The sequence below is a fragment of the Hemicordylus capensis genome, chromosome 1 (assembly GCF_027244095.1).
Source record: "Hemicordylus capensis ecotype Gifberg chromosome 1, rHemCap1.1.pri, whole genome shotgun sequence".
Classification (NCBI taxonomy): Eukaryota; Metazoa; Chordata; class Lepidosauria; order Squamata; family Cordylidae; genus Hemicordylus; species Hemicordylus capensis.
This window is the reverse complement of record NC_069657.1, coordinates 245,804,979-245,826,030: the sequence shown is the minus strand read 5'-3', so window position 1 is coordinate 245,826,030 and position 21,052 is coordinate 245,804,979. Positions and strand designations below refer to the sequence as shown.

At 42.9% G+C, this 21,052-nt stretch overlaps 1 protein-coding gene across 8 annotated transcripts in view; it reads left to right on the top strand.

The window, feature by feature from the left end:
- The window catches only part of RUNX2 (RUNX family transcription factor 2), a 366,905-nt gene that overhangs the window by 110,442 nt on the left and 235,411 nt on the right, over window positions 1–21,052 (top strand). For all 8 annotated transcript variants that reach the window (XM_053284100.1, XM_053284103.1, XM_053284101.1 and 5 more), the window contains one exon: window positions 13,743–13,899. In XM_053284100.1, the coding sequence (XP_053140075.1) occupies window positions 13,743–13,899 (157 nt within the window). The remainder of the gene's footprint in view (window positions 1–13,742; window positions 13,900–21,052) is intronic.

The following is a 21,052-nucleotide window of genomic DNA, read 5'->3' as shown; positions in this document are numbered from 1 at the left end:
AGTAAGTGGTTGAAGGACTGTAGGATTGTAGTCCAGTCTGCAAACATTTTGCTGACCTTGATGATAGGAAAAGTAGCAAAAGGATTTTATGATAACATCAGGAACAGGGGGGGAAAAACCAAAACCCCAGCATGGTAGTAAAGCTCTGTTCAGTAGCACTGTAGTATTTAAGGGTCTGTCAGCATTTCTACCTAAACTTCAGTTTTCAGGGTTTATAACTCAGCTGGTTTAAATAGCTTCAAGCTGAAATTTGGTGTATAAATTGTAAGTGCAGATGTCTTTTAAAAAAAAATCAAACAAAGTGTAGTGCAAATCAGCTACTCTGTTTTAAGTTACAGGGCAGCATTATAGTTACAGAAAATGTATTAAATATACTTTTGGGAATAGCTAGGTAAAAAATATTTTTAATATAGGGGATTTTGTAGTAATTAAATTGCATATCGATATTTCTTTTTATAAAAGTGTATTCCATCAGGTGGTGTTATAGCTAGTACATTCAAAGAACTTTTTAGCATTTATCCAGAGTACTTGTTCAAACAATCTTTGCAGTGTAGAGTATTGCTGCCCGAAGTACATTTACTTCACATTTGTAGCTCCTGTCTTCAGGTTAAACACATTGTCCATTTCAAGTCTCATTGGACTGAATTTGGGCAAGCCAGCAAAAACTGCTTTTCAAAATACAATTTGAGTGTTTCATGACTGTTATCAGTCTTGTTATATACCCTGAGACTTGGTGTAAAACTCCTTTAATTTTGGAAGGGAAAAACATAGAACCTTTGGAAATTAGATACTTAGCAGCCTGCTCAGCCTTCATGTTGCAGATTACAATAAACATTGCATATTAAAAAACATTCTAAAGCATTTAGAAGCAAAAATTTATTTGCTTCTAAATATCTTTTAAGACATTATTGGTCTGATTTATGTTTTAGAAGCTGCCTGCTCATTTTCACCTTGTTTCTCACAAATGTGTATTCCTTTATCCTTAAACAAACAAACCTTTTTCCCCTAGAAGGGATGAGTTTAGGGAGGATTGGAAAAGACTATGAGGCCATTCACACAATCAAAAACTGTATTCTACTTGGGTTTGGGAGCTGTGTGTGCTCCAATTTTAGGTTGTGTGGAAGCAAGGTAGAAGTGATTATGTGGAGGCAAGGTAGGAGGAAAAGCTACCCAGGTTTTGCTCCTGCCTTGTTTTCACACAATCATTTCTACCCAGGTTTTCCTTCTACCTTGGTTCCACACAACTGAAACATAATTTCCAAGCTTGGGTAGAACACAGTTTTTGATTTTGGGAATGACCTCTGGGAGTGGTTAGCTTTCAGACATGGTAACAGGATGAGTGTGGAAGGTGACATTTGGAAAAGGCTATAGGACACTTAGGTAGCATCCAGAGCAGTGCTGGCACAAAGGCACTAGTGCAAGCCATTTTCCTCACACCTTACTCCTCTTTGCTGCAGCCCCCTGAGCCCTTGAAGGATTGAGGGATGACTGGCAACTGCAAGGGTTGTAGTGTTCTTGAAGACTGAGGGATCCTTGGTAATGGTGCAGGGTACAACATGAGGGACTACAGGAGGAGGGGCAAAGCTCTTCTCCCCAGTTCTCCATATTGCTTCCGGTGCCATTCTCAAGGGTCCTTTGACACTCAAGCATAGTTCTTCGGGGGGCTTGGGGCTGTGTTGGGGAGCAGAGGCTAGGGAAAATAGCTTGCATGAGCATTATTTATTTATTTATCACATTTATATACCACCCAAAAATATGTGTCTGGGCAGTTCACCATAAAATACAAATTAAAACAAAATTAAAATGTTAAAACATTAAAATAATTTAAAGTTGAACACCATGTTAAAAACTGTAAATCTAATTAAAAGCCTGGCTTAGCAAATGTGTCTTAACTGCCTTTTAAAGATGGGGAGGCTCTTATTTCAGCAGGGGGTACATTCCAAAGCCTCGGGGCAGCAACAGAGAAGGCCTGTCCCTGTGTAGCCACTAGACGAGCCGATGGCAACTGCAGATGAACCTCTCCAAAGGGTGGTGGGGCTCATGGCAAAGATGTTTTTTAAATTTTTTTTTAAATACCCAAGGCCTAAGTGGTTTAGGACTTTATAGGTTATAACTAGCGCTTTGTATTTTGCCTGGAAACTTATCAGCATCCAGTGTAGCTCTTTCAATACAGGAGTAATATGGTCTCTCTGAGAAGACCCAGAGACCAGCCTGGCTGCTACATTCTGTACCAGCTGTGGTTTCTGGACCATGTACAAAGGCAGCCTCACACAAAGCACATTGCAGTAGTCAGATCTACTGGTTAACATCAGATGTACTACTGTTCTGAGGTCATTTATCTCAAGAAAAGGACACAGCTGTCATATCAGCCGAAGTGGATAAAAGGCATCTCTGGCCACCGCCTTAACCTGGGACACCAGGGAGAGGTTTGGATCCAGAAGCACTCCCAGACTCTGTACCTCCTGCCTTCTGGGGAAGTGTGACCCAATCCAGAACCGGCAGATCAAAAACGTTTCCCAAGTTCAGAGCCCACACAATACATACCTCGATCTTATCTGGATTCAGTCTCAGTTTGTTATCCTTCGTCCAGCCCATCACCATCTCCAGGCTGTCATTTAGGGAGGTTATGCCTTCTGATGATGTTGAGATGGAGAAATAGATTGGGGTGTCATCAGCATACTGATAACACCCTGCACCAAATCTCAATCTCCTGATGATCTCTACCAGCAGTTTCATCTAGATGTTAAACAACATTGAAAACAATATAGATCCCTGAGGGACAGCATAGGAAAGTTCAGATTTTGAAGAACAGCATTCTCCAAGAGATACTATCTGTCTGTGAGGTAGGAGTGGAACCACTACAAAGCAGTGCCTCCCACCCCCAATCCCCTTACATGTTCCAAAAGGATACAATGGTTAATACTATCAAAAGTTGCTGAGAGATCCAAAAGGACCAACAGAGTCTCACTCCCTCTGTCAATTCCCATTTGGAGATCATCCATCAGGCCGACCAAGGCAGTCTCCACCTCATAGCCTACCCAAAAGCCAGTATGAAATGGGTCTAGATAATTAGTTTATTCCAGGACTGTCTAGAGCTGGGACCACCACCCTCTCAATTACCTTGCCCAGCCACAGGATTTGGAGACAGGCTTATAGCTGCTTAACCCTGAGGGATCCAATGCAGGCTTCTTCAAAAGAGGTTTAATAATTGCCTCCTTAAGGCAAGGAAACATCCTGCCCTCCCTCAAAGAAGCATTTATCATATCTACCAGGTCTTCTACAACAGCCCTCCTGCTAGATCGTATAAGCCATGTTGGACAAGGGTCAAGAGAACAGGTAGTAGGCCACACAATTCCAAGCAGCGTGTCCACATTCTCAGGAGTCACAAACTGAAACTGATCCAGCCTAACCACTTAAGAGGAGTGGCTGGACACTTCCGCATCAGACACTGCAGTAATTGTGGGATCTGAATCTAAGTTTGCCTGAATACGAGATATCTTATCCACAAAGAACTCATTAAAAACATTGCAGTGGGTAATTGATTGTTCTAGATTCTGATTCAACGGAGGAGGGGCACCTACTAGCCCTCTCAGAACCCTGAACAACTGCGCTGGGCATGAGCTTGCGGATGCAGTTCAGGCAGAGAAGATTGCTTCTTTGCTGCACATATTGCCTGAGCATAGATCTTTAAACGCGCTCTGTGTTGTAATCTGTCGGATTTCAGGCGAGTCCTCGAATTGTGCTAGTACCATTCTGGATGCTTCTCCTACTGTTTATGGGATAAGTGAATTAAGTGAATAAACAATGAAATATGTCTTTCTAGGTTTTAGACTGTTCCCCCCCTAAGTTTTAAATAAAATAATGGTATTGAATGAGTTATAGACTGCATATGAATTATAGATTTTAGGCTGAATTTAAAAATATTGGTCTAAGTGGCAAGTATTTGTTTCTTAGATTCAGATCACATGTAGCATTTACACCTGATATATTTATTTGAGCTAGATTGGACTTTATATCTGAGCAATAGTACATGGAATAATTTTTTTTACCATAAGTGTAGTCTGAGAATTCAGTGTATAAGCAGAACCTGAATCCAGAAACTTTGCTAATTCTGGTTCACTCTCCAGCTCAGTAGAGTTTTATATGTTCAGTTCACAGTAACCCTCTTTGAAGTAGACAGTTTAAGCTGTTTAAGCAAACTGGGGGACTTCTCAGGAAAGTGTGAAGTAGGAGTTGGGCAGATCTTTCTTTGGCTAGCAGAAAACTGATTCATTTGTACTTTGCATGACTGTCTCCAGGGTCAAGAAAATACACCATTCCTTTCATTGATGAAAATAAGGACACTCTTGTGAACTAGTGGGTTGGGCTGGGGGTGATTTTGGGCAGTCCCATGACATGACTTGGTGGACAGTGGTGGAACCAATACAATCTAGACTCAATATTTACTCGAACGAGTAAAACTTGGGACTTAAATGTGTGTGCTAGCAGATGGCTCCAGATGACAAAAGCAGTGAGCAGGCTATACCTACACAGCAAATCAAACTCACACAACATGCATAGAGGCATTGTGTTGCATTTATACCCCCTAAAGGACTTTAGTACTATTGTACAGCTAAGGAATATTGAGGCACAGCAATAAACCTGCCCCCCCCCCAAATTCTTTTTATCAGCAGTCTCTCGTTGTCATCTTCCTCTTGACTTAATTTTTGCTAAGATCTCACCAGGATTCATGCCAGAAGTCTTTTCAATGCCAGGACTGAGCCCTAGAATAGGGGGGAAATCACCTCTGACCATGTGAGTGCCTTTCCTTCACTTGTTAATAACTGCAGGCTTCTACCTCCCCACACACTTAGAATTCAGGAATAGGTTGTATTTGAGCTTTGGCAGGAGTTCTATAATAAATAATTCTAATAAAGCCCACAATCCTTTTCCTCCACAACCCCTCCCAAAACACTACCACTCCTTATTTCCTTTGCCCCTGCCTCCTTATTCTATAAGCCCCCCCCCCCAAGTATTATTACTTGATTATTAGTAACTTTCCAGCACAGTGCAAAAAAGAACTTTATAAAATATTTTACTTGGCATTTTATCAATAAATTGGTAATATTTATTATTAGGCATAGGAAAACACAATCCTCACCCAAATTCTTCCTGTTCTTCACCCCTTTCCCTCTTAAGATTTTCATTGCAATGGCCTTGGGAGAACTGGAGAGACCTAACCTACAGTAGAAGCATCTAATTTGCATTTGAGACTTTGGGCTGGAAGGTTCAGAGGGGGTGCTGGAAATAACATTTTTAAATATAAAAAAATGCTTTCATTTTATGCCAATGTATTGGCTTGCCACAGATCACATAATAGCAATAGCAATAGCACTTACATTTATATACCGCTCTATAGCCGGAGCTCTCTAAGTGGTTTACAATGATTTAGCATATTGTCCCCAACATTCTGGGTACTCATTTTACCGATCTCGGAAGGATGGAAGGCATATTGCCCCCAACATTCTGAGTACTCATTTTACCGACCTTGGAAGGATGGAAGGCTGAGTCAACCTTGAGCCCCTGGTCAGGATCGAACTTGTAACCTTCTGGTTACAGGGCGGCAGTTTTACCACTGTGCCACCAGGGGCTTCTACATAAGTAGAAGTATGTGATGATTATGGATTTTGACATCACTATGATTAAGTGGGTGGCAAAAATACAGAGAGATAGTACCATTTTGGTAAGCACATGATTTATGATGCCCATGCTGAGACACAGTTTTAGTGGTCATAGGTATGTATAATGCAACAATGGCAATGGCAAGAAGTGTAATTGTTTCATGAAAATAGGAATGATGGGAAGAGGTGGCTTTCCCTAGGTATGGTCTCTGAAAAAAGTGACTGTCCCAGCTAGATCAGGAAAGTAGGAAGACTGGATTGAGATTTACTAGGTTTCACTATTATGACTGAACCAGGTTTTTATTTTTATTTTTACATGGTTTGTCTAAATAATGGATTATATCTAGAGAAAGTAATGACTTGCTAAGGCTGTTCACAAAAGCACTGCCCCACCAGGTAGCACGAGGTTTTTATTCAGATAATGTCTTGGCTAGCAAGCAAGAGGTTGCTGGTTCAAATCCCTGCTGGTATGTTTCCCAGAATATGGGCAACACCTATATTGGGCATCAGCGATATAGGAAAGTGCTGAAAGGCATCATCTCACACGGCACAGGAGGAGGCAATGGCAAACCCTTCCTGTATTCTACCAAAGAAAACCACATGGCTCTGTGGTTGCCAGGAGTTGACACCAACTCAAGGGCACAACTTTACTTTAGAAGGGCATGAGTGCACCCTTCCTTCTGGGTTCCCAGTCATGTGTCTGCTTGGGCTTCAGGTAGCATCAGGAGGTGCATGCCACTGGCCTCCAGAACACCATACTGCCAGGAGCAGCACAGTTTATGTGGGTGCATGATCTGTCCGTTGCACAGAAGAACAAAGATTGTCTGAGGGAGTTAGGACTGATCCTGCCTCCACCCTGCTGCGCCACCCACAGGTTGTGAGCATCACTATTTTCTCATTGATTTCAGTGGTCTTAGTCATGGCTATTTTTCTTTGGATACAACCCAATACTTACGCTGAACATAATCTCACTTAAGTTGATAGCATTTACAAGTTGCTTTCTCATGTTGAGAATAAGTGTGATTTTATTACATAGAATAATTTTTAGGAGGGCAATACAATTTTAATGCATTTGATTAAAATGGACAGGATCCGTATTAAGTTAGTTATTATTAAGTACCATTGGAAAATAAACAAAACACAAGTTATAACTAACACATCCCATTAATTTAGTCTGTATTCTGCCCAATATTTGTATTTCTGCTTTGCAACCATAATTCAAAATAGTTTACAATAGTAATAAAACTATTAAAAGTATTCAGAAGAATAGAGCAAGATCCCCTCATTCTCCAACTATTTACAAGGTTTCCAGCCCACACAAGCTAGTTCTGCGTCTCCCTACTACTCTCTGACTGCAACCCATTGGTAACCCATAATGTTGCCTACAGTGGTGGCCGATGAGGGCAGTGCTGGGGTGTGTGTCGAGAGGCACCTTGAAAAGTAAATTAGTAAAGGTGAACTGTTTCACTTTCAAGCTGCCTCCAGCAGCAGTGCTTCACCTGGCATCCTGAGCAGCACTGGCACTATGCGCAAGGGTGGAGGCCAGGTGAGTGCCTGTGCCTCATGGCCGCCATGCGGGATGCCAGGCAGAGTGCCGGTGCTTGAGGCAGCTTGCTGGTGCAGCAGTACCACTGGTAAGCACCTTCTAATTTACTTTTAATGGTGCCTCTCGCCCCTCGCCAGTGCCACCCTCGCCAGCTGCCACTTCTTAAGTTCTGCACGGCAGCATATACAAAATTCTGACCACATCCAAGGACCAGGATCTGACCACAAGCAAGAATTAATCAGGCCTGACAATGCTCATATCTGCACTGCTGCCCCTGCTACCCAGTTATAGTTTTCATTTTATCATATTTTAATAAAACTTTAATTCTAATATTAACTATTTTATAGCTTCTTATAGATGTTAGTTTTATGCTCACAGTCCCTTAGCCTCTATGCATTTAATTTATAATATTCTAATTAATTTTATAATACTCCATAGATTTTAGCTCAGCAACAATAAACTTTTAGCTTCAACTTTACAGTTACTGTCTCCACGGGCATAGACTGTTTTTAATGCTACAGTTATGTTTTATCTTATGCTGGTCAAAGACCAAAATAAAGGTATTAATATAGAGCAATATCTATTGTAACACTAGCTAATATAAATCTACAATTAAAAAAACAAGGAAAACTGAATATAAAACAATGATATAGTCTCAAAGCTCCAAAATTATCTTGTAAACATCAGACAGAAAAGACACAAGAAAATTAAGATATTTTACTCCTTTCTGAAAGGAAGAGAGGGAGTATGCCAAACAGACCAAGTGGGGCTAATTCTACAGCCTAAGTGCCAGGCTGTAGAATTCTAATTCTGACTCTACAGCCTAAAAGCCCCTGCTCCTCTCTGATGACAATCTAAACTTCCTTCCAACTGGGAGAGGTCTTGTGGTAGCAAGCATGACTTGTCCCCTTAGCTAAGCAGGGTCTGCCCTGGTTGCATCTGAATGGGAGACTTGATATATGAGCACTGCAAGATATTCCTCTCGGGATGGAGCCGCTCTGGGAAGAGCAGAAGGTTTCAAGTTCCCTCCCTGGCTTCTCCAAAGATAGGGCTGAGAGAGATTCCTGCCTGCAACCTTGGAGAAGCTGCTGCCAGTCTGTGAAGACAATACTGAGCTAGATAGACCAATGGTCTGACTCGGTATATGGCAGTTTCCTATGTTCCTGTGTTCCTAACTGATGGATCATGGAGCAAGACCTCATTGACCATTCTAAATGTTAGGGGTGGGGGAGGGGATCATATTGAAGGAAACAGGTCACCATTTAGAATTTTAATGGTCAAAATCAGCATTTTGAACGGGCCCGGAAACAGGCTAGTAATCAATGTTGTTGCTTTAGGACAGGTATGATATTATGTTTGCAGAAGCATATTCCCAATAAGAAATGGGCAACCAGATTCTGTACCAGCTGGAGTTCCTGTGCCATCTTCAAGGACGGCCTCATATAAAGCATTTTATAGGAGTTGAATCTAGAAGTTAACCAAGATATTACCCTAGATCTGGGACCCACCCCCTACCCCACTTGAGGGGATGAGACAGGTTGGAAGGGCTGTATTACCCAGACCCCAGGTGATCCCACACTGTTGGGATCCCCCACAATAGGAGAACCAGTGCCAGTACTCCCGCCACAACCCAAAGACATGTCCCTGCCTTAGAGGAGTCCCTCGAGGACCTGCTAATCCAGGTATAGGTCCCTTAGCACTGTTGGAGCCAGTGCTATTAAAAATGGACAAGGGCAAGTCCCCTTTAAACAATCGAGCCTTCCTTACAGAAGGGGTGGGGCCAGTCCTCTCTACTGGACAACAGTTGTAAAACGGGCAGCCAGCTCCCAGCATCCACTGGAGCAACATCTATTCTGTGCGTATTGTATGCAGTTCTCTCGATTGCCTGCTTGGAGCTCTCTGAGGTTCTGACCCCTTTCCCCCATGGAGCTGTCTGAGCTCTGTGTCCCTCTTTGATCCCTGCCTCAACGGAGGCCCCAGCTCAACTGGAAGAGGATAAAGAATGAAAATGGCCAGATCCTTGTTTTCCAACAATGGTCATACTTTGCTGGTCAAATGACTGTAACAATAAAGATTTGATTTGATTTCACAATGGTCTTACCTATCTATTATGATAAATCACTCTGGATCATAGCCACTACTTTGGCATCCATGAGCAATTTTGAAACCAGAAGCATTTGCCATTTTAACTAGATTACAAATCTAGTTTTCAAGGGGAACACTGATCCCACCCAGAGCAGGCATATTCCTAAATTGGCACTGCCCTCCAACAAAATAATGTAAATGATCACACTGTAAATACAGGTGAAACTTGGAAAATTAGAATATCATGCAAAAGTCCATTAATTTCAGTAATGCAAATTAAAAGGTGAAACTGATATATGAGACAGACGCATTACATGCAAAGCGAGATAAGTCAAGCCTTAATTTGTTATAATTGTGATGATCATGGTGTACAGCTCATGAAAACCCCAAATCCACAATCTCAGAAAATTAGAATATTACATGGAACCAATAAGACAAGGATTGAAGAATAGAACAATATCGGACCTCTGAAAAGTATACAGTGTACTGTGCTTGATTGGCCAGCAAACTCGCCTGACCTGACCCCATAGAGAATCTATGGGGCATTGCCAAGAGAAGGATGAGAGACATGAGAACAAACAATGCAGAATTGCTGAAGGCCGCTAATGAAGCATCCTGGTCTTCCATAATACCTCATCAGTGCCACAGGCTGATAGCATCCATGCCACGCCGCATTGAGGCAGTAATTGCTGCAAAAGGGGCCCAAACCAAGTACTGAATACATATGCATGCTTATACTTTTCAGAGGTCCGATATTGTTCTATTCTTCAATCCTTGTCTTCTTGGTTCCATGTAATATTCTAATTTTCTGAGATTGTGGATTTGGGGTTTTCATGAGCTGTACGCCATGATCATCACAATTCTAACAAATTAAGGCTTGACTTATCTCGCTTTGCATGTAATGCGTCTGTCTCATATATCAGTTTCACCTTTTAATTTGCATTACTGAAATTAATGGATTTTTGCACGATATTCTAATTTTCCAAGTTTCACCTGTAGAATAAGCATTCAGGAAAGAGTGTGTTTAGTGTTTGATCACCCTGTACTTGAGCTATATTTCCGTTATTTGAATATATTGCAGAAAAGAGATACTGGCTGCCATGGGCTGACTGCCGAAGCCCGTGCATTAGGAGGCTCTGCGGAGACACTCCAGGAACCCTTGCACCATTCCCTCAGTCCTCCTTTGCACGTGCTGTTGCACCAAAGAGTTAATACCTTTGAACACTCTTCACACTCCAGAAGCACTCAGTAAGATTGGAAACGTATCACTGACCCTCAGCAACATGTTTCCCATCTTAGGGATTTAACCCGGTTGCAGTCCCAATATTATAGGACATCATGTTATGGCTGTTACTTTCTATCATTAGGTAGGGGTTTTAAAATAAAAATGCTAATATTATAATCCCCTTAGCCGCACCATAGATTTGTATATGTCTGGAGTACTGTGTACAGCTTTGATCACCGTATCTTAAGAAGGATATTGTAGTACTGGAAAAGGTGCAGAAGAGGGCAACCGAAATGATCAGGGGCCTGGAGCACTTTCCTTATGAGGCTAGGCTACAGCATCTGGGGCTCTTTACCTTGGAAAAGAGGCAACTAAGGGGAGACAAGATTGAAATGTATAAAATTATGCATGGAGAGTGGAGAGGGTGGACAAAGAGAAATTTTTCTCCCTTTCTCACAACACTAGAACCAGAGGTCACCCCATGAAACTGAATGCCAAGAAATTTAGGACCGACAAGAGGAAGTACTTTTCCACAATGCACATAATTAATCTATGGAATTCTTTGCCATGGGATGTGGTGATGGCCACCAACTTGGATGGCTTTGAAAGGGGCTTAGATACATTCATGGAGGACAGGTCTATCAATGGCTACTAGTCTGGTGGCTGTGGGCCATCTCCAGCCTCAGAGGCACAATGCCTCTCAATACCAGTTGCAGGGGAGCACCAGCAGGAGAGAAGGCATGCACATACCTCTTGCCTGTGGGTTTCCTAGAAGCATCTGTGGGCCACTGTGTGAAACAGGATGCTGGACTAGATGAGCCTTGGGTCTGATCCAGCCTGGTTGTTCTTATGTTCTAGGGCACATAAAACCGATAATCAGTTCTGAGGTGGTGCAAGTCCTATTGCAGCATTTTTCTCAAGAAATGATTTTTTCCAGAAGTTGATTCTCTGATATCAACTTCCAATTTGAAACTATACTAAATTGTATAGGTATAGTGTCGAATAGGATCAGAGGGTGAAGAAGCTCTTCTCACCGATCATGAGAAGAGCTTCATTGTCTTCTCAAGTCATTTCATGGAGATCTCATTTGTAATCTAGAAGTAGTGGCCTCTTATTGCATCAACTAATAGGACAGGGGAAATCCACACATTGTTAGACTACTAAAGTATATTTAATAGCGTAGTAGTATAGCTAACATTGGGCCTAGCAAGCTACATGCTTGATAGACAACCTTCACAGTGCTGTTGTGCTTTAGGTACTGTGTTACAACTGTATGAATTGGAATATCAGCAGAAAGTCTAAAATAGACTGCTAAAATCCCAAATCCTAGGACCAACAGACCTGAGTTTTGTGTTTTAAAAGCTGCAAAATAATGGTTAGTTAATGTGCATGCATGTTTCAACATAGTAATTCTTTCCAAAAGTGAGAATTTTGTTGTGCCTTTCCTTTGATATGGAGGGAGATCATGAAACGTGTGGGATTATAGGCCAAGAGGAGGAACTGGGAGCAGTGCTGAATAAAGAACCCTGATCAACGAAAGTCCTGGTTCTTTTATAATAAAATTACCTTATGTGTTTATATTTTTCTCCGTAATCATGAAAACCATGCATTCCCCCTTTTTAAAAAATGAGAAGTTGAGACATTTATAGCTAATTTAAGGAATTTATTGTTTTTTAAAATTTATGTTTACATTTTATATCCTGCTCCTCCTCCAAGGAGCCCAGAGCGGTGTACTACATACTTAAGTTTCTCCTCACAACTGCCCTATGAAGTATGTTAGGCTGAGAGAGAAGTGACTGGCCCAGAGTCACCCAGCAAGTCTCATGGCTGAATGGGGATTTGAACTTGGGTCTCTGAGTTCAAATCTTGAATGATTTCAAGAACACATATATGTCAGGGTTCTTGTGTCAGCACAAGGGAATGTTGGCAAGTCAGAATCAACTCCCCCCCCACCCACACACCCCAAGGACTAGTGTCACTGGCATGAGAAATAACCATATCATTCATCTGTTCCATGAAGTTCCTGTATACAGATGTTACCAGTGATGTGGGACTCAATCACATGGAAGTGTGTTGAACTGGTTCTCAGAATTACTGTAAGTGATGGGTTTCACATTAGAAACCTAACTGAAACCAAACAGAACCCCAAAATGAGTTGGCTTTAGGTATTAATATCTAACTTTCTACTAAAAAGAGGTTTCATTTACAGTTTATGCAAATAGAGCTCCAGTTTGTTATCCCATTGTACAAAGAACAAGACTAATCCTGTTGGATTAGTTTTCCCTGTTGGGTCAGGTACTTTAGATAAGTACATCCTCTCTAATAAAACGCTTGGTGTCCGTCCGTGGACGGACACCAAGCGTGCGTTCGTGCCTGGCCTGTTCTGGGCATGCCCAGAACAGGGCAAGGGAGGCACGAACGGCAGGACCCGGCGGCCATGTTGGGGCCGGGAGAAGGAGAAGTGGCCGCCGCCTACGCCAGGAGGAGAGTGCGGGAGAGGCGGCAGCGCAGCTGTGGCCACGGCCAGAGGTGGCGGAGTGCGGGTGAGGCGGCGGCGGGGCCAGAAGCGGCCGCCGCAAATAAAGGAGAGAGGCGCCGGGGGAAGAGGCGGCGGGGAAGCTGGCCGAGGTGGCGGCGGAGCCGCCGCCGAGGCCTGGCGCCGCCAGTAAAGCCGGGCGGGGGGGGGGAAACCTTGGGGCCCGATCCCACCATTCCCGTCCCCCCGCCAAATTACTAAGGGCCAAATTGGCCCTGAAAAATGCCGCCGCCGAACCGCCCTCCCAGCTGCCCGATCCCACCATTTCTACAGGAAAGAGGAGCTCGCTAGCAGAGCTACTCTTTCTGCAAAGGCTCTTCTCAAACTGGCGCTTTGAGCGGAAAGGGCGTCCTTTCCGCTCAAAGTGCCAGTTTGAGAAGAGCCTTTGCAGAAAGAGGAGCTCTGCTGGCGAGCTCCTCTTTCCTGTACAAATGGTGGGATCGGGCAGCTGGGAGGTTCGGCGGCGGGGGCCGAAAGCATTACTAGCGCCCGTTTTTCAACGGGCTAAAATTCACTTGTTGTGATATAAAAAGAAAAACTTCCAGTTGGATCGGGGCGGGAGGAGATGCCTCTTAGTTTGTATCTGGTTTATGACAGAATGCCAGGCTGCAGGACCTCTGTTTGTTCCTACTTTTGAGATCAGGAGCCACATTATTTTAAGAGGCTGTTGCTTTGTCTTTTCTGTTACAGGTGGTGGCTTTAGGAGAAGTCCCTGATGGGACAGTGGTCACAGTCATGGCTGGGAATGATGAAAATTATTCTGCAGAGCTGAGGAATGCCTCTGCTGTAATGAAGAATCAAGTGGCCCGGTTTAATGACCTGAGATTCGTGGGCAGAAGTGGAAGAGGTAGACCTTTACATTACTTACTTCTTAAATGGACAAATAAAAACTGCAGCCCTATTCCCATTGAACATCAATGAATGCAGATGAGTGGCAGATGGAAAATTCTGCCCCCAATCCCCATGCATTAACTGAATGCTGGAACAACTGTATGTGTAGGAGCTCCATTCACTTGAATGTGTGATGTGAAGACCTGAATAGATCTAAATTCTTGTCCTAAAACTGATTCCACACTAAACTATAGATTAGTCTATTTTAAAAAGTATTTTTTCTCGCCTATGTTTTCTTGGTTTTTAAGAAATCTGATTTTTGAAAAAAATATTGACAGAAGAACTGCTTGCTAATTTTGTTGACATTGGAGATGTGCAATTTGATTCAACCTCAAATCAATTTGGGTCAAATTGGGGGGCAATTTGGGGATTAGACCTCGATTAATTCATCCTCAAAATAAAGGGCCTGATTTGGGCTTGAAGAGAATAACCCCTGATTTCACTTGAATCAATTTGAGTGATTAAAGCACCATTTTGAGGCCTGCTTTTCCAGAGAGAGTTGGAAAAATGGGCCTCAAAATGGTGCTACTTTTCTAGGGCTAGAAAAGTAGCTATTGGGGTTGGTGGGTAGAGTCTTCCACTCTGGACTTGGTGCGTCTGACCACCTAGGAGGTCGGTCTACTCGCTGACCCCAATTGGTAGACCAGCAATCCTGGGGAAATGGTGCCATTTTGAAGCCCATTTTCCCACCTCTCCCCAGAAAAAACCAGCCTCAAAATGGCTCTCGAATAACTCAAATTGATTCAAGTGGTTTGAGGTTGATCCATTGAGTCAGCCAGGCAAGCTGGCTGTTTTTGACAAATCAATTTGCGATTTTGCTATTTGATTCAAGCTCGAATTTAATAGCAAAATTTGATTCATGTGCACCTCTAGTTGACACCAGCAAATATGTGGTGGTGGGGAAGCAAGATAAAATATTTGTTTTAGTTTGCAGCAAATGCAGTTCTCTTGAATGTTTTTACAATATGGTGAGAAAAATGGAAAGGAAAAAAAAAAGTTGTGTATTAGCTATGCAGCCAGAATCTTACTCAGAAGTCAGCACGCTACTCTTAAGGAAGTGTGCATAGGATTCCAGCTGAAATAGTTTAATTGTTCCTCAGTTTATAGGAGGAAGAATTAAGATCTGATGTTGCTGAAGTTTGGAATTGGGGGTGGGTGAATTCAGAAATGAACTCCTCTAGTTCAGAAATAATGAGCTTTCTATGATATGAGTCAAGGTTCCTTTGAATTTTCATTCCACTTGTAAACAAGATTGGATCATGTTGAGTTGTCCCCTTCTCTTTCCCCCCAAACTTACTTTCCAGCAGCAACAGTAAGCTATGTGTGTGCAAAAGGAAGGGCTGCTCTTCAGTCTTTTGTTAAACTCAAACATGTTATTACCAACAAAAAGTTCCTAGTTCAAAGATCACAGAAATAATAGTTTTCTAGGGTTGCCATCTCCTTAATGAAGGCCTGAGAAGTAGCTCTGCCCTCTGTGCCCTCTATCACTACTGCTGGAAGGTCAGTTTTGGGAAAAGGGAAGGTAGTGCGGGGCATACAGGAGCGAAGAAACATTTGCAGGCAAGGTTAGTTACTGTGATAGGCTGTCTAACTACTATGATAGGCTCTTTACAATTTTACACATGAAAATGAGAACACAGTTATAATACTTCTATCTCCTCCTAAGACTCATGCATGTAAACACATTTCTGCATCACTGAAAACTCAGTACCTCAGCAGTGGAAATGTGTGGAATAGTAGGTTGTGCCATATTGTATTACTATATGTGTTTGCATGCATGTGTGCCAGAAACAAGATATATTGCTCTCCACTCAGAGACTTTAACTAGGGGCTGGAACCTGAACAATGACAACTCTAGCAGATTACTCTTGCAAAAATCAAATGAAGTATCCCCAAAAGGTAAAAGAAGGGAGAGTGACTTACCAGGAAATAGGGACTATTCTGGTAAACAGGGTGAGTTGGAGAGAGTATTTGGATTTATTTCTGATTTCAAAGAATTCCCCAAGATGAGGGAGGACCCCGCTCAATTGTGTTGTTTCTATGGAAGATGGAAGTAAAGGCCCACTTTGTGTGTTTAATTCCATGCTTACTGAGATAAGTGAAAAGCCATTGCAGGTTTCAGTAAATTTTGGGTCGGGTTCCATAAATAATAGAGTTGCTAGGTTAGTGAGAGTCAAGTATTGTTTACTTTAGAATGGGAATATGACTTCCTAGTTCCCAGAAGATTCATCCGAGTTGCCTCTCCGTTTTAAAAATAGTTTTCTGTAATCTGAAATCTAGCCCCCAAGCATCAGACATTTTAACAGCAATAGCAGTAGGGATCTGCACGGAACCGACGGGGGGTGGTTCGGAGGCAGGGGGCATACCTTTAAAGGTGGGGGAGGGTGCTTTTATCCCTCCCGCCATGTTTCCCCAGCTGGTGCTCCATTTAAAAAGTCTCTGTTGGGTTGGCAGCATACCTCCAAGCTGCCCCGGTGTCCTCCTTGGCCAGAAGTAAAAGGAAGTACCTAGTGCGAGTACGATGTGTGCCCACACGCACACACGCTGGGTACTTCCTTTTACTTCTGGCCAAGGAGAACACCGGGGCGGTTGGGAGGTACGCTGCTGCCCCGACTGAGACTTTTTAAATGGAGCGCCAGCAGATAAGGGCACCCTCCCCCACCCTTAAAGGTATGCCCCCTGCCTTTGAACCACGCCCCCCCCTCGGCGGTTCCATGCACATCCCTAAATAGCAGTACTGAAAAGGATGTCCTCCTGCAGATGTTGGCCTACAATTCCCATAATCCCAGGCTATTGGCCACTGTGGCTGGGGATTATGGGAGTTGTAGTTCAAAAACAGCTGGGGGGCCTAAGTTGAGCAGGCCTGTTTTAAAACTATTATAGCTGATTCAAAATTGAAACTAATGTATGAATAGATGCTTCAAACAAAACTGACAATTCTCATTTTAAAAAAGCAAATAAATACAGAAATCCACAAAGCAAAGGAATTTTCTGCTTTATTTAATTAGGACTACATATTCTATCCATTGTGGCACAAGCAGAGGCTTGCACCACAAATTATGTTGTGAGCTATACAAAGCTAGCAGAGGCAGAACTGGACAGCTATACCTCACTTATAGTTTAAAACCTGCATTGCCTTTTCCTTTAGGGTGGTGGGGAGATAGGGACAGGTGGTGTTGGTGAGGGAGGCAGGGCTGGCCCCACCCTCTAGCAATGATGTCAGGGGGCTGGGCTAGGCCTCAAGGTGGAGGGGGGAGAAAGGGAGGGCGATGGGAGCAGAGGAGAGCTGGTCTTGTGGCAGAAAGCATGACTTGTCCCCTTAGCTAAGCAGGGTCTGCCCTGGTTGCATATGGAAGGGAGACTAGAAGTGTGAGCACTGAAAGATATTCCCCTTAAGGGATGGAGCCACTCTGAGAAGAGCATCTAGGTTCCAAGTTCCTTCCCTGGCATTTCCAGGATAGGGCTGAGAGAGATTCCTGCCTGCAACCTTGGAGAAGCCGCTGCCAGTCCGTGAAGACAATACTGAGCTAGATAGAGCAATGGTCTGACTCAGTCTATGGCAGTGTCCCATGTTCCTATGATGAGGAGCTGGGGAGTGGCTGACCAGATGAAGCAATGCCTGCAGGAATGGGTGGGGGCAGGGTAGAATGCCTGCACTGGCTGCCCCAGGGCGCAGGCCTCACCTGAGGCCCTGGGGCATCCATGAATAAGCTGCCCCTGTGTTTTGGTATTAGGAGTTGTGGACCACCTGTTCCATATATCTTAGGATGGAACAGAAGGGCTTGCTTCTGTTCAGTCTGTTATCCGCCCTAGAAGACAGCACAGCATGGTACTTTTGTGCCTTCATGAAAACAGCAGCAAAGATCTGGGTCAGCACCAGGGCACTGGGAATCCCAATCCTGATCCTCTTCTCTGCTCAGCATATAACACATAGAACGTAGGTTCAGATTCTACTGCCTCATTAAAAACAAAACCACCAATCCTCAATACAGAGAAACCAGAATACTCTGGGATATACAGTGCACACAAATGCGAGCCTGAGAATACAAAGCGGCGTCCCTGAGTTGTGAGAGAGGCCGAAATCAAAGTTCTTGACCACTCCCTCCATAACTTCAGTCAGATAGGGTGACTGTGATTATAATAATCATTTGCTAGAAGTGATTCAGAAAGGGCTGTTCACAGTGAATGGTTTTTATTTTTAGGAATGTGGCCAGCAATGTATTTCTCATAAATGTATTTTAATTATATATAATAAAGAACAATTCCAGTGCACAGGTAATTTGATATAAAATAATTGAGTACACTGCCCTCTAGGATAAGGTGTGAATCCTATAAATTGTTGTGTGTGTGTGTGTATTTAAGCTCCTTTCCTTTTGTAATGTATAGTTTTAATTTCTGCTTTATCTCTGTGTTGATTGATTGAGCTTGAAGGCTCTCTGGCATCTATTTCAAAACAGTCTGCCATAGAAGTACAGTAGTTCTGTCCCATAACTAGTGCTGAAAAAGTACAGAAATATGTTGTAGCACTTGTGCGCTCTGAATCTCATTTGAAACCTATGATATATACATTTTTATTAAACAGTAGGAAATGAAGTGAGTATCTAAAGAATCACTGTGCAAGTCTCCCCCACTTTTACCTCCCATGGATGAGAATCTTTCTCTGATCAATATGAGTAAAATCTACGAAAAGTGATAGTATACTTTACAAACTCTCAACATATTTATTTAAGAAACTTCAAAGGAAAACAAAGGGTGTGTGCACAGTTTTACTATATTGGCTTTCCAAGTTTTGGCTACTTTCCCAAATAGCAATTTTTATATTAAAAAAAGAAAGAAAGAAAGAGGGGGGGAAGACAGACTTAACTGCTTGCAGACTTTTCACGCATGGAAGATGAAGAAAGCTTCTTTTGATGAAGTGTAATTATGTCCAAACAGAGCTGACCCCCTCCTCCTATATTTCTTATGATCTTAACGGAAGAAAGTAGGGCTTTTCCTTTGAAGCAGCTGGGATTTGGTGGAGGATCTGAAATGCTAGCTCCATTTTGCTGCCAGAGGCAGGATGGAGAAATTGGTCCAGACTTGTCTTCCAGACACAGAGCAGAGAGCAAGAAAGAAAAGAGTTATCATTAATGATGGATTTTTATAACACTGCTTAAAATAGCAGGAAAAAACGCAGCAGTGGCAAACAGCAGTGCACACACTATACACATAGCAGGAATTTTGTTAAGATTTTATTTATTTGGTTTGTGTTATCCCTGTGACTGAGGACAGGTTACAATATAAAACACACACATAAAATATGGAAGTAAAAAATTGGCAAAACAAAACATGAGCTACAAATTCATGCCCAATTAAAAGCTTTGCTTTGTCACCAAAAGTCCACTTACATAAAAATGTCTTGCTACATTTCCAAAAGGGGACCAGATCAGTGTTCCCTCTAACAGGGATTCCCAGATGTTGTTGACTACAACTCCCAGAATCCCCAGCTTCAATAGCTTTTGCTTGGGGATTATGGGACTTGTAGTCAACAACATCTGGGAATCCCTGTTAGAGGGAACACTGGACAAGACTCCCAGGAAGGAACTATCATTCAGAGGTAGAGCATGAAGATCCCAGGTTCTATCCTTGGCATTTCTAGGTAAGACAGGGAATGTCTGCTGCAGTGTTCCCTCTAACAGGGGTTGCCAGATGTTGTTAACTACAACTCCCATAATCCCCAGCCAAAGGCCACTGCAGCTGGGGATGCAGGGAATTGTAGTGAACAACATCTGGGAATCCCTGTTGGAGGATACAGTGGTCTGCTGTCTGAAATGCTGCTGCACTAGATGGAACAATGGTCTGACTCAGTATATGATAGCTTCCTAAGAAGGGAGTTCTGCAGCTGTAGGACCGTCCCCAAGGACACCTGTCTGTACACTCTTGGAATTCAGATTTGGTGCAAGGATGGAATAACTGTGAAGGCATTCTTCTTAGACATTACTGATTACAATAGGACAGAGGTAGTGTCTAAGGGATGCAGCACATATGTTCCCAGGTTAGAACATAGGAAGCGGCCTTCTCCCGAGTCAGACCCTTGGTCCATCTAGCTCAAGATTGTCTACACATAGACTGGTTGATAGGAGAAAACTAGCAGCTTCATTTCTAGAAGCCACTGGAGATGCTGACACAGAAATTTTGACTTAGGGAAGGGAAAAAAAAAGATTTTTGTTTCTGGGTGGAAATAAAATACCCATGCCTGTGCCTATGTTGTTTCTGCTGGTTGCTTCTAAGTTGATTCTGGTTTTATCTTTGTCTCTTTAAATACACTTGTAGAGTCTGAATTTTCAATCTGTTGCTGTATCTTCTTCCCCACATTTCCTTTGTTTACTGTGGCTTTATCAAGAAGCTCTGATATCGGAACACTCCACAAAGGTCATCTGAAATCCTCTTTAGCATTAGTATCAAATATAGCCTTGCAAAGGGTTGGAGTGGTGGGGCTGTCCAGCTGTATTTATTTCCATCAGTTCTCCAACCACCTGCTTCTCCTTCTGCTGCCCCTACAGCACTGTTGCGATTGCATGTCCCGGCCCTTGGAAGCAGTTCAGTGGCGGTGGTGGGGAGAGGAAGTAGGTAGGCACCACTGGCAGAATGGTGGAGGATCAGATCCAGTGCGCCACTGCCTTTTTGGCAGAGGACTCCCTCCAAAGGTGGGGCTTAGCAGGAAATTGCACCTCTGATTTAAGCAGTTTATAAACTTGCAAATATTTGCAGATAACATGAGGTTAGCAGGGATAGCTAACACTTTAGGAGACAGAATCACAATCCTGCCTGATCCAGACAGGCTTAAATATTGGGCTCAAACCAACAAGATGAAGTCTAGCAGAGACAAATGTAAAGTCCTGCATTTGGGCAAGAAAAACCAAATGCACAAGTATAGGATGGTGGATACCTGACTTGGCAGCAGTACATGTGAAAGGGACTTCGGTTTCTTAGTGGGCGCCAGTTGAACATGAGCCAGCAGTGTGATGCAACTGCTAAAAAACTAATGCAATCTTGGGCTGTATTAAGAGAAGCTTAGTGTTCTTCTTACACAAAAAGTAATCATTCTACTGCTCTGGTCAAACCTCACT